The sequence below is a fragment of the Trichoderma evansii genome (genome assembly GCF_050947405.1).
Source record: "Trichoderma evansii strain SZMC 28006 chromosome Unknown GGI43scaffold_1, whole genome shotgun sequence".
Classification (NCBI taxonomy): domain Eukaryota; kingdom Fungi; phylum Ascomycota; class Sordariomycetes; order Hypocreales; family Hypocreaceae; genus Trichoderma; species Trichoderma evansii.
This window is the reverse complement of record NW_028145205.1, coordinates 1,910,379-1,923,387: the sequence shown is the minus strand read 5'-3', so window position 1 is coordinate 1,923,387 and position 13,009 is coordinate 1,910,379. Positions and strand designations below refer to the sequence as shown.

The 13,009-nt window shown below is 51.0% G+C and overlaps 4 protein-coding genes across 4 annotated transcripts; 3 read left to right on the top strand and 1 right to left on the bottom strand.

The window, feature by feature from the left end:
- Positions 1–1,477: 1,477 nt before the first annotated feature.
- GGI43DRAFT_390739 (uncharacterized protein) lies at positions 1,478–3,177 on the top strand (the record flags this gene model as incomplete). The annotated part of the gene is made up of 2 exons (XM_083204356.1): positions 1,478–1,811; positions 2,087–3,177. A coding segment is annotated over exon 2 (1,091 nt), but the record flags the coding sequence as incomplete, so codon positions are not given.
- Positions 3,178–7,596: 4,419 nt separating this feature from the next.
- GGI43DRAFT_19033 (uncharacterized protein) lies at positions 7,597–9,483 on the top strand. Its single transcript, XM_083199938.1, has one exon. The coding sequence runs from the start codon at positions 7,877–7,879 to the stop codon at positions 9,143–9,145; it is 1,269 nt and encodes a 422-aa protein (XP_083066245.1). The 5' UTR covers positions 7,597–7,876; the 3' UTR covers positions 9,146–9,483.
- On the bottom strand, positions 9,484–10,590 carry GGI43DRAFT_18945 (uncharacterized protein). Its single transcript, XM_083199935.1, has one exon. The coding sequence runs from the start codon at positions 10,428–10,430 to the stop codon at positions 9,822–9,824; it is 609 nt and encodes a 202-aa protein (XP_083066244.1). The 5' UTR covers positions 10,431–10,590; the 3' UTR covers positions 9,484–9,821.
- Position 10,591: 1 nt separating this feature from the next.
- On the top strand, positions 10,592–12,601 carry GGI43DRAFT_18858 (rhomboid family intramembrane serine protease). The gene has a single exon (XM_083199923.1). The coding sequence runs from the start codon at positions 10,880–10,882 to the stop codon at positions 12,554–12,556; it is 1,677 nt and encodes a 558-aa protein (XP_083066243.1). The 5' UTR covers positions 10,592–10,879; the 3' UTR covers positions 12,557–12,601.
- The last annotated feature ends 408 nt before the right edge of the window (positions 12,602–13,009 follow it).

Genomic DNA, 13,009 nt, shown 5'->3' with positions numbered 1-13,009 from the left:
TTAATAAATCCTTTCGAGTCAACGCTCTCCATCCACAACGGCTTAACTCGCCTCTCCGCAACTAGTCTTGGCGGGGTTTTGGGGATTTTTTTTGTTCCTGCTGAGATAATCCTCACGGTACACGGAGCCCACCCCGTTTTTTTGCGACTATCAGCGGCCGGCGACGGCCGAAGAACGCCCTCTCTACTGAGCCGGGTAACTACTCTTGGTTGCTATTTTCTGTGTTGCCAATTCGAATTCGTAATTTTGACATTTCCATTTGTCTATTATTTACCACCGTTAGCCTGTTGAGCTCAATTCGGTTTGTACAGGTTTCCATGTTGGTTTGAGGTAGTATTGGCGGGGCGAGCAGATAATGGGCTTTGGGCGTAGAATTTGAAGATGCAGCAGATGGCGCAATAAATTATCTTATTTAAACAGTCATACTTTCTTATATGAAAGATTCAAAACTATAGATTATACTATACAATATTCTCGTGTCAGCATATCATATATTATGTTGTATCACTGGACCGTTACGTGTACTTCTATAAGCCTTGACGTTCCGTCTCATGAGTCAGGAGGTGCTTCTTGTTACATATCACTACCAAGAGAGCATAAATATGCAAACAGCAAGACCAAAAAGCTAGAGATAAGACAAGATGCCAGTTTAAACATTCATGATATTCAAGAGTGCAGGATATCGATGAAATCAAAGTGATTGCGCAATGCCATTCCCCAAGAGCTACAGGGTAAACCAATGCTCCCCAAATGCAGAACTAGAACCGTTACAGCTATGCAATCCTGTTGCAGGGCTAGTATTGTGTAACGGGAGCAAGGTCCCTTTGCATCGTAGCAGTATCGAATTTGCGGTACCTTGCATTTACTGTCGCGCGGCGAGGCGCAACAAGCTGATGTGGGCTTGGAATCTAATTGACAATCACCGAGCGTGCTATTGGAGCAACCGCTAACTGATGCACTCAACGGGCCCATAATTCCTGCAGGGTGAGTCGTTGATGTGCAGTGGCCAGCACTGAAGTGGAAGTTATAGTCAAACTCAGTTGACGGTGATCTCTCTCTATGCGGCCGGATTTTCTATCATTGCCGGCTGGCAGAGTGAATGCCAAGTGAAGAATAATTGGCAATACAGCACCAAACAAAAACAACTTTCCACTCTACACAATTCAATACTTTAACGCGACGCGACGCGCAGCCAAGGCACCCCATTGCAACTCTCCCTCACAGTTTCATCGCTAGCCAGCCCTCTCCGAGACATAGTTTCGAAACGCTAGGGGACTTTTCGGTCTCCAGGGCACGGCAATCTTGCCACCGAACGGCATTTTAGCGAGACGATCTGATAAAGTTCCCACGTCTCGAAGGCAGAAGCTCTCCGCATAAAGGGCCAGCAAGAAACATTCAGGTTCGGGCCCCACCGAAATTCAGTTTTCCCCCTTGGCTGAGCCACTGAGGTGCTCGGATTTAGCCCCCCCTGGTCGGCTTTTTTCTTCGCCCTTCCCGACTAGCCAGCAGCCCTGCTCCTCGTTTCCCCATTGGCGACGTTGCGGCAACAACACACCCCTGCTTTGCGTTGAAGCCACCTGGTGCTTTTCTTTTGTCGTGTCCTTAACGGCCTGTACGTTTTTTTCCCATTTCTATGCTTGTTTGCTGCCATCGATCATCAATCCCGCGTCTGGGCAATTGAGGCATTGTGGCTGGCCTTTTCACTTTTCCCTCACATCTTTCCGTGGCCGGTTTTTAACGTTTCTGCCAGCTTGCGGATTTGCGCCAGCCTTGAAGGTTTGCCGCTGCAGTCAACCTTGCTGCATCTTACCGTTAGTACAAAACGTTCCACCATCCATCAACGGTAGCACTTTCTGCAGCTATCCGACAATCGATTGAACGCTTGGACATTACGGGTTTCTAATCTCTTTTTCAGCTCGCTGTTTGTCGTACAAGCGGCCGTCGGGCTCAGGGGAGAAGCGAAAACACAGAGAGCAGCCGTTCGCTCCGTTTGTCTCGACATCGCGGCGTCGTTATCTGCCGCATCGTTCGATCTCACATTGCCCATCGATAGCAATTCAGAACGCGAAAGCAGCACATAGTCATCATGGCTGACGCAAGCATGCTTTACACCATTGGCGCCTATGCCACCTTGATTGGCCTTGGCTATGCCGTCTACCACATCTCGACACAAAAGGACAAGCAGAAGGGTGGCGTCACTATTACAAAGCCTACAAAGGTCTCTCAGCAGCCTCCAGCTCGAAAAGAAGACCGAAAAAAGAAACAGCGAATGGAAAGCTATGTGACAGAGAGCAAGTCATCTAAGCCCGAAGTTCAGAAAGAAAAGGCTCCTGATGCCAACCAAAGGCTGAACAATGATGCCGAGAAGCAGGAAGAGCTTAGCAACCGAGAGTTTGCCAGACAGCTTTCCAAGGCCAAGGAGGGTGCCAAGTTCGACAACAAGAAGGAGGCTACCAAGCAGAGAGAGAAGACTGTGAAGCAGTCCAAGGCTAACAAGTCCAAGGCTGCCCCGGCCCCAGAGGCCGTCATTTCTGCCCCGTCGTCTAACGGCGCCGACGCCGATGATGACGAGTCTCCTGTTGTTCTGTCCCCCGAGACTCGCCCCGTGGACGTCAGCGGTGTCAGTGACATGCTCGAGCCAACCTCTACTACCGGTCCTTCCGTTCTCCGTCTCACTGATACCGAGTCCAAGAAGCAGAACAAGAAGGCTGCCAAGAACCCTGAACCGGCTGAGACCAAGAAGCAGAGACAGAACAAGAAGAAGGCCGAGGCCGCCAAGGTTGCTCGTGAGGAGGCCGAGAAGGAACGCAAGGTCCTCGAGGAGAAGCAGCGCCGAACTGCTCGCATTGCCGAAGGCCGTGCTGCCAAGGATGGTTCTGAGTTCATGGCCGCCGTCAACGGAAAGAAGTCTGCCTGGGACGGCACCAATGGAACCAACGGTGCTGCCGCTAAGAAGGGAGATGCCGCTGTCTACGCACCTCTCGACACCTTTGAGAAGTCTACTCCTGCCCCCGCTGCCAAGAAGGAGACTGCCAACCAGCTAGAGAGCTCTTGGATCTCTGCTCTTCCCTCTGAGGAGGAGCAGATGGAGATGCTCAAGGAGGAGTCTGATGAGTGGAACACCGTCAAGACCAAGTCTTCCAAGAAGTCCAAGAAGGCCCCTTCAGTCGAATCCGGAGAGGAGGCCACCCAGGCCCGTCCTACGGCTCAGGTCCAGCAATCTACTGAGACCAAGGCCAAGAAGGCGGCTAAGCCTGCAGCCCCCAAGAACTTTGGAGGATCTTTCTCTGCATTGACCACTAACAACGACGATGCTGAGGAGGAGGTTGAAGAGGAGTGGGATGTCTAAAGCCCCAGATGCACGACGACGAATACAAACAGTGCATGTATTACCCGGCTGCAGGGGTCAGCCTGACGCCTATTCCCCTGCCGCTGTATACTACTCGCCGCGGGCATACCCTTAGCCGTTGGCATTTTTTCTCTATTTCTCTCTCTATCTCGCTAGTCTGTATGGATGCTATGTATGTTGGATTCGGAGGTATTCTCCAAAAAGCCTACCGGAGGAGGTAGGAAAACGAGAATGATTGACAAGGCTTTGATGCATTTATTCGACAAGGCAATTTACCAATTGGCTAGTGGTCAGGGGGATTGCGGAACCGGCTTGTTTAGCGCATAATATAAATGCCACGAGGTCGACTTTTTTCTTCTTTTTGTTCTTTTTGTACTTCTTCTTTTGCCTTTGTTATTACGAATTTGGCTGTCGAAGAGCGAGACTGGGAAAACGGTCTTGCGGCGGAGGCATAAAAAGGGAGGACACAGATGCTATGAATGAAATTACCTAGATGGATGAAGGGCGAGATATAAAGACGTGTGTATGTAAATACTGTTGGTATCAGATCTCAAAATGGGAAAAATCTACGCTTGCTATGATTGAAGGTGGTTCCCATGGGCTTGGAAGTGATTGATAGGAGGTGACATTGTTTTTGATAGGTGATGTTGTTTGTGATAGGGCCCTATGTGAATTACGACACCTTGATGGCATTTTAGTCTAGTAGTAGTGCCACTAATAGCAATACCATTGCTCATCGCCAGCAAACAATGTCATAACTGCGCCTGTGTTTGTATATATAAGCATAAATGATGCTAATTTGTTTCTCAGTACGTAATTGTGTGCACTGATTGAATACAGCATGAAGCTACAAGCAGGCGTTGTCCGCACGGTCTAATAGCATCTATGAGCAGGTAGGCCAAAAGTTTGCCCCCCAGGGCGCCTATGCCCGCATTCCACATCCGATTTGGAGCAAGGCCCGATCCAATACCTGGATGCCTGGGGGGGTGTGCAGCAAGCCACCACCTCGCTCAAAATACCCTCGTTCCCCGGACCAATGTAGCACTAAAAACAATGTCTACGGGGTAGCAATGCTACCTTGACATTCCTGCCATCCTCCCCTTTCTAAACAATGGGCGGCTGCTCCTGGGCGACTATAGCGAGGCACACACACAATCACACTCATCACACACACGCACAGGCACCCTTGGCGCTTCCCGGAGGTCCGCCTTGCTTTTTTTCGTGGCGTGCCTGTTGTGGTGGTGAGTCGGAACCGGGTGCCGTGAGCCCGTCCAGCCCAGCCAGCTTTGCAGTTATGGAGTACGGCTTTTTTCTAAAAGTGGCTTTCTAAAAGTGGCCACCGCGGGGCTTATTATCCGACTCTCCATCGAGATATAGTAGCAGTGGACTAGTATCCTGTGCCTTGAAGGGAGGGGGGCACTGCAGGGTCGTCTTACACTACTCGCTACTAATACTAACCACTGCGTATTAATACATTTGCGTACGTAGTTCTGTGTAATCGTTTCACGAGATCGAGATTCGGGCTGTGGCCTCACGTCTTCCATCATCACTACTGCCAAGAGTTGCATAAGTTGAAAAAACTTGGAGTGGATGGACGGGTGGACGTCGTCCCGAGAGGACTTTTTGTTGGCTTGCCACCTTGGCGGGACGGCCAAGTCGGCTCCCGGTGCCACCCTTTCACCACGGCTGGCTTTTTTTTTTTTTTTCCCTTTTTTGCTTCTTGATTGCGATTGATATGACAGAGTTATCGTGAGCCAGTAGGCATCGTTACTCACCTTCCCGGGGTCCCGAGGTAGCAAACTAATCCATAATTTTGTCTTCTTCTCTTCTTATTCTTTGGCTCTCATTGTTCTTATGCACGGAACGTCGGGATCAAGTGAGATATTTTCGCTGGTGTCAGCCAAGCAGGTGGGAATGCGCAGCGGGGGGGCCAGCGCACGGCCAAGACGTTTTTTGACTCGGTGACGACGACTCGTGAGGGGAAAAAAAGTCAAACATTGAAAGTCCTAGGATGTAAAGAGGAATCTTTTTTTGTCGAAATCTGCTGGATCTGTTCGCTAGCTTAGGCTCCAGGTTTTCGTCTGTGCGTCCATGTGTACATGTGGTGAGGGCGCAGTACAGTAAGGTAAGTTGACGATGGCAGATGACGACGACGTGGCATGGTATGCATGGTATTAGACGCTGCTGCCGCTGCTGTCTAGCTAGAGAGACGCAAGGGCCTGGCCTGGCCTGGCTTGACAGTCTTTATCTCTGTTTTCTTTTTGATAGATCTCTTTTTCCTTCTCCCTGGCAAGCGAGGTACCCCCAAGCTTTATTTGACCCTCTTGTGATGTCAAGAATCTGAGAGGCGCCGCCTGTGGAGAGCAAATAGAAGGTCGAGAATACCCAACATGGGAGGCTCAAGCCGCCAATGGCGGTCACGGCACGGCGCTCATACGAACGGACGGGGGTCGATAGCGCAACTTAGTTTCAGTAGCCCCGTGGCACAAGCACCAACAAGCGCAAATATTCGTTGAAGAAGAGAAGTTGCCGGGTTCGTAAAAGGCCAAAACCGCCAAATTCAATTTGCACCCCGGAACCCTGGACTAGCCACTTGCCGCTTGAGGCAATAGGGAATAATAAAGGGTACATGGGCGCTGGGCGCAATCTGGCAGCCCGAGGAGGTACCCCCACCCCCATCAGTATCAGTAATGAAACGAACGACAGGCATTATTGCCCCCCGTTCCGACTTCTCGCTTGCTGGCATTGGGTCCATTTGCTGGGTGAGGATCACAATGCTGTGCCCCCCCAGAGATCCTTATCTTACTGTGATGATGATGCGCAGCGCTCGCACGTAGTTGAAACACAGAAACAGAGGCGCTCCCAGGCCAAGTGTTTCATCAGCGAGGCCAGCTGCTCCAACCCGCCGCACGCCAAGCGCTGTAGTCGCGCGCGCGAAGACGACCAAAGGAGAATGGAAAGACAAAAGATGGGGGATTAGGCCGACGCCGTATGGAAGGACCACGGACGGAGCGCCAGTGGCTCTTAGTTGATTGGGGGACCCGTTTCTCCATGGATCTAAGCGGTGACCGCGCCCCCGAACAGGACGTATTCGCAGCACTAAGATATTGGGGGCAGGTATCCGAGCTCAGTAAAATGAGAGAAATATCACGACGTCTCCGTATCTGCCACTGGTACGGACGTGGGTAATTAGACGCTCCCGGCTCGACTCGTAATGCTTCGCAGGCCTGGCCGGGTTCCCTCTTGTGACGTGATGTGATCTGGCCTTGTCGATTGATTCGACAGAGTTTCAAATGTCTCATGATGTTCGTCTTGTCTCTATTTTCGGGCACTAAGAGAAAAAGATTAAAACCAAAAAAAAAAAAAAAAAGGTTTGCTGCAGGTATTAGCTGGTAACTCTATTGGGTCTCGACGCAAGCCTCTGGCGGCGTTTTAGGTTCCTCCGCAGAAGGGTGGACAGCAGTAAAATGAAGCCCAGGCCACATCGCCAGAAGATTGCGCCAGCTAAGCTCCCGGCGCTGCCTCTGGCATGCGCCGCTCCATGCTGGCTTGAGTCGTAGCCAGCGCTGTTTGAGGCCTTTGTGGCGAACCGTCGCGGGCTTCAGGCTAGCGGGCGTCACCACTGTCAGGCAATCATAAGGCCCTGGTCTCCCCCCTGCCATCAAGGCCTCTCTGATCCTCTGATCTGCTGTCGAAACTGCTGGTAGCGCCGCATCTTCAGCACGTTACAGCGCAGCGATCTCTCTTGCGTCGATCTGCGCCTCCCTTCTCTTCTCACACACTCTTCAAAACCTCCCTCCACGTCTTCTTTTTTTACGCGCCTCACCCCAATCCAACCCTCCTCCAAAAATAGAGAGGCCAGCCAGCTGGACTTGCTGCCCCCCCCGGTGCTTATAGAGCCTTTGGTTTTATTTTTGGCGCAGCTCTGGCCGCTGCTCGTACTGAAGCGAACCTCGTCGCTACGCATCTCCGCCCTGCCACCGTCTCGCCTCGCCTCGCCATCTCCTTTCCGCCTCTTCTCTTTCCTTTCATCTCATAACTCGCATTGTCCTGCGTCATTGCCAATTTTCCCTTTTTTGTTTCTTTCCTAATCTTTCTTTTTTCCTTATTGTGACGACTTTCAATTATTCTTTCTTTTTTCCTTCTCACGGCTTCTTTTCTCCCTCCATTTCTTACCGCACTCAGCCTCCTGGGACGTCTTGGGACTTGAAACTGTCGCAGACCCCCTACTTTCTCGACGATACTACTCGCTCCCCCACGCCTCCAATCGAATCACGAACTATCGATTCTCTCCATTCCAGTGTGCCTAACGACGACTTTCTCTTCTGGATAGCCACCTGTTTGTTATTATTGGTATTTTTCTTTGGGCTGGATCTCATTTAGCCGGATTCGCTGCGTCGGCTTATTACGATCGTTCTTTCTCTCGACACCGACTCTTTAGCACGCCATTCTACGTCCATGTTGGGGATATCAAACGCCAATTGAAAGGCATTCTACATACGGGGACGTGCCCTGTAGCCTTCCACCATGTCCTTCCCCGTCGCGCTACAGTCGGCCATCTTCTACCTGCTTGCCTGCACACCATGCGCCGAGGTACGGCATCGTCACAAGGCCAAGGGCCAGGCCAAGAAGGAGAGAGTAGAGAAGGCAAAACTAGAGACACAACAACCTGGTTTATATCGACATCCCTCACCGTTCAATACGAATCCCTACTGGCAAGAAGAAATTCGCATGGGACCTAGCTTACCAAAGAAATCAGCGAGCAAGAACTCAAGTCAACGGGGGCTGATGAGCGCGGGAGGAGAGACGACGGGAGAGATCAGTGCACTCAGCCTATCAGGGCGTACAAACACTGGCGATAGTCACACCAATTACGGAGACAGCACACTGGTGGTATCGCAGGAGGGTATTCTATCAGATGACTGGAATTCGCGACACGGATATCAACGGGAGGACGAGGAGCTATGGGGAGCAGACTGGACTGGTCACAAGCTAAAAGATGCCTTTTCCAAGGCGAGGGATTCAGCTGGAAAGCTAATTGAATCAACACTGGGCATGGATAAAGAAGTAACAGAGGAGGAGCGCCGTGCCTTTTATGCGGCCCCACGAAACCCACCTGTCAACGACCTTCACCCACCCGTCGTTAGCAGCAAACTGCCTCACAAGGAGGCTCACAAATGGATGCTGCAGCCACCTCCGTCTGCCAAGGTTATGGAAGGCAAGGTGCCTGTTAGCAGAGCCATGAGCGCTAGCAGTAGAACAAGCAACAGGACAGCTGCAAGTGGAAGGACAGCTGCAAGTGGAAGGACAGCTGCCAGCGGGGAGGAAACAAAACTATCTCGCCAACTTCAGGAAAAGCTGGTCAGGGAAAAGATGATGAAGGAAATGCCGACTGAATCCGAGCTGATCGACTCACTATTCGTTTCCCGAACCCGGAGCACCCGATCTGACTTGACACGGACACGTAGCCTGTCATTTGACGGCGGCTCCGACGAGGCATTGGATAACTCCTTTGACAAGCGAAGACGGAATAACCGCCTCAGACCCATGGCTGCTCCTCCCGGATACGAAGAATCAGAGGATGAATACGAAGATATATTCACACCTCGCATTACCAAGAGCACCAGCAACTCCAGTCAACCTGGACACGCTGCGCAACGACCAAAGCTGGAAACTATCACTAGCAGCGAAGGCAGCACCAGCCGTTCACGGTCCAAGAGATCAAGACGGCACAGGTCTACTAGGAAGAAGAATCTACCTGGAACGGGATCGCCTGTTGGAGATGACTCCGACTAAAGACGCCATATGAAAGCGTTCTTGTATTAAAGCACCGACATGCGACTGTACTAAACAAACGGCGCAATGATTTGCTTTTCTTTTGCTTTGTTCTTTGCTTTGTCTGACTTGCTAAGTTTTCTTTTATTGGTTTTTCTTTTTCCACATACATATTTTTTTGCTTCAATTAAAGCATAGCACAAATGCGGGCGCTGGGAGAGAGAGAAAGAGAGGCATGCTTTTGGGTAGTGTTTTTTTTTGTTTTGGTTTTTGGGTCTGCCCTTTTTTCTCTCTGGTGCATGTTTAAAAGGCATGGCGTATTTTGGCTTTTGGCTTTTGGCTTGTTTTTTGGTGTACTTGTAGTAGCAAAGAACAAAAAGGCGAGATTCATAGCCTACTAGAGGTGCAGTGCTAGCTTTTGCACAAGAACATTGGATTCTTTTCCACACGTACTTCTTCTTTTCCAGTTTCCTCTTACTGCTATTGGTGAAAGTGATCTCTCTTCTGTCCACGATTTGTAATCACTTAAATATTCTGTTCCGTCATGTTGGCTGTGAAGCTGTGATTACTTTGCCTAAGAGGGGGTATATCTTTGGGGCATCTATCCAGCCCAATGTGTATTTCCAAAACGCCTACCATGCAGCCTGATATTGTTCTTTTCCGTTACATTCCCTTTTCCTTCCATGCCATATTGTAGTTAAAGATGCAGACCATCCTCCTCAGTATTATCCTGGTTCTCTCCTCCCTGGGTTGTTGATTGCGCAGCACTGTCATTGGCCGGCGCATTTTGTCCTGCAGGCTGGGTATCAAACCGCACTTGGCCGTTCGATATCGTGCCAGTTTGAAACGTGCCATCCGTCCAAGCCGAATGTCTCGTCTCGCCCGACTGGCCGGCAACATCTCCATTTGTTAGCCCGTTGATAGCAGCCTCCTCAATGTCCTCGACGCCTGTGCCCGTGCTAGCTTGCACCTCATCCTGGCTCTGAAACTCCGTCCAGCTAATGCCACGATCTTCGACTTCCACGCGGATGATGGCAATGCGCTCTGCCATGTGGTCGATTACCACCTCGTTTTCCTTGATGGCGTCGATGCAGTCCTGGTCTGGCTCTGCGGCAGATGTGCTGGGGGATTCGCCCAGCGCGACGGATGTGCCTTCCGCGAAGGGCTTGAGCTGGTCGTTGGAGTATTGGAGGTGGGCGATGGAGTTGCGGATTTCGAGGACTTTGAGGTGAAGCATGCCGATGGAGAGGTCTTTGATCGCGGAGGCGAAGCGAGCTGGTGATATGGGGGTGGTGTCGGCAGACATGGTACTGGTGGAAGACTGATCTCGAGGTAGAAGCTTTGTTGTTGTTTATGAGCAGCAATAATAAAGAGTTGTTTAGATCAGACGGTTTATACGAGAGAATGTTGGATAAATGTAAGCTGAGAGAGCTGTATGTGTAGAAGTTGAGGTTATCATGGAGGGGCTGCCCATCATGCACGTTATAGTGGGGTTAATGGCTTTTAAACAGTATGGCGTACCCCTGCCAGCCTAAATCTGAGAGTGGCGCAACGCCCGTAATCTTCTATCCGATTCGGTAGAAGAATTTCTTAGTTGGATGGTGGGCAGCAACTCCAATATCTCTCTCAAAATCCTCCTCCAATTCGGGACCACGACACAGACGGGGGCCATTGCAGGCCTTTTCGGCACCTTCGGCGCGCAGTTGGCGCAATATCAAGAAACATAATTGGCAAAACGGCATTTTCCCTCGCAGCATGAATGGGCTCAGCTGCTCGAACGCTTCTTGGTCGCTGCTGAGGGTTGCGGCCCGGGGCATTTCGAGACAGGCTGGGAAGTGCTCGACCTCGACCTCGATAGCGAAGAATGGCGTAGCTACGGCATCCTCGCGATGGATATCCTGCTGCGCTTTACAGAATACCGAGAGGGGGGCGTTGAGACGGACTGAGTGGGCGGGATTGAAGGCGTGCCGGAAGCTTGATGGCGGTCGCCGGACATTCTTTGGGCCAAAGGTCATTCGAGACTATGAGGAGCTGCCCAAGGGCTACAGGGACCAAGTTGGGCTTGCCTATAGTGGAAGAGATTTGTCAGAAGCAGAGGTCGCCAAGATATTCGGTACGAAAATCGGCGGTAAACGGGCGAATCACTTGCTACGAATCTTACATGGCAGAAGAGTATCTGGAACACTGGAGGACCCTGCCTTTGCGATACATACGGCGCAATTTTCGGAAGAGGAGATTGCCAGAGCCTTGGCGTACCTGCGAAAAACGGTGCCCGTGGAAGAGATTAGGAATGCCGGTTTGAGAGCGGAGGACGAGCTGGAACAGATGGAGCAGGAAATGGAGCGGGCAGCCGAAAAGAAGGCAAAGGCGACTAAGGGTGAGGCTAAAGAGGAGGAGGAAGTTGTCTACACGCCTGATCCTATCTACGGCAGAAGCAAGATCGACGAGTTGCGAGCTCGGACCAAGGCCAAAGAGAAGGCTAGGGAGAGGGCTCTCGAAGAAGAGCGAAAGGCAAACGAAGCCGTCGAAGGCGTTTCAGGCCCATTGGCAAAGCGAGATAACCAAGTCCGGGAAATTACGAACCCCAAAGTGGCGGAGTACTACAAGGCTGCGCAGTCCGAAATGGAGGCGCCGCCGGAACTGAAGCCCTGGGAACGAATCCTGCCTTCTGCGACTGTTGTGGCTCTTGTTCTCGGATTCTTTGCTGCGGTGGCCATGGTCTATGAGGAACCGGCGCCACGGTACAGACTTTTCCAAGAGGTATCGACTGCGCACGCAACGGTCGGAGCTCTGATTGCTATCAATGCCCTGGTATATCTTGGTTGGAGGGTACCCCCGTTATGGCGTCTCTTTAACAAGTACATGATCTTTGTTGTGGCTACGGTTCGACCCGTCACGCTGTTCACCGCGGCGTTTTCGCACACCAAACTCAGTCACTTGCTGGTTAACATGGTGCCCTTGTGGTTTGTCGGAACGTACCTCCACGACGAGATTGGCCGTGCGGACTTCCTTGCTCTGTATCTTGGATGCGGCTCTGTAGGTTTCCTGGGTAGTCTGATCACGTATACGCTCAGGGGCTGGCTGACGGTCACCTCGCTGGGTGCATCGGGAGCGACGCTGGGATTGTGCTCGGCATACTTCTGGGAGCATCGCACTGATGGCTTTAAAATCTTTGGACTGCCGCAAGATGGTGTTCATGGCATTGTGTTTTTGGCGTTGATTACGGCGGTGCAATTGGCTGGTCTGGGGAAGACGGTGAAGCTAAAGGTGGACATTGCGTCGCACATTGCGGGAATTATAGCTGGTATCCTAGGGATTGAGTTCCTGAATAGGACGGAGAGGAGGAAGGCACCTGCTGAGGGGGATAAGACGGTGATTGATATCTTGTCTGGAGAGACGAAATCATCTGGAGTGGTTGATGAGAAGAAATAGATGCATGGCTTTTGATACTATATAGAACTGCACGTATTTATGTAACAACACTACTTACTTTATGAAATCATCTGAGAATCTCTGGAGGGGATTACAGTATATGGGAGCTATTAAGAGTACAATTTATTCGTGAGCTGAGTTGTGGTTCTGCAGTATGAAGGATGAGAGAGCCCTGAAGGCTGATTGCATAAGGCTGCAGATACACTAAACCTAATGAATTTTGGGTCATGGATGCTATAAAGTCTCCTACAAGCGTTTCAAAGCTGCCAGTGACTATAAGGCTGCATCTTTAAAACGAGAAAAGAAGGTATTCCAAAATTAGTGCTATTACAACACCACCTTTTCACTGTAGATCGCTTGATACGTTTCTCTCTTCTCTTGTCTCTTGTCCCTTTGGGGTGACCGCTGCAGCCCGTCGTCATCGCCAGGTTGGGTGCAGTAAAGATGGAGAGC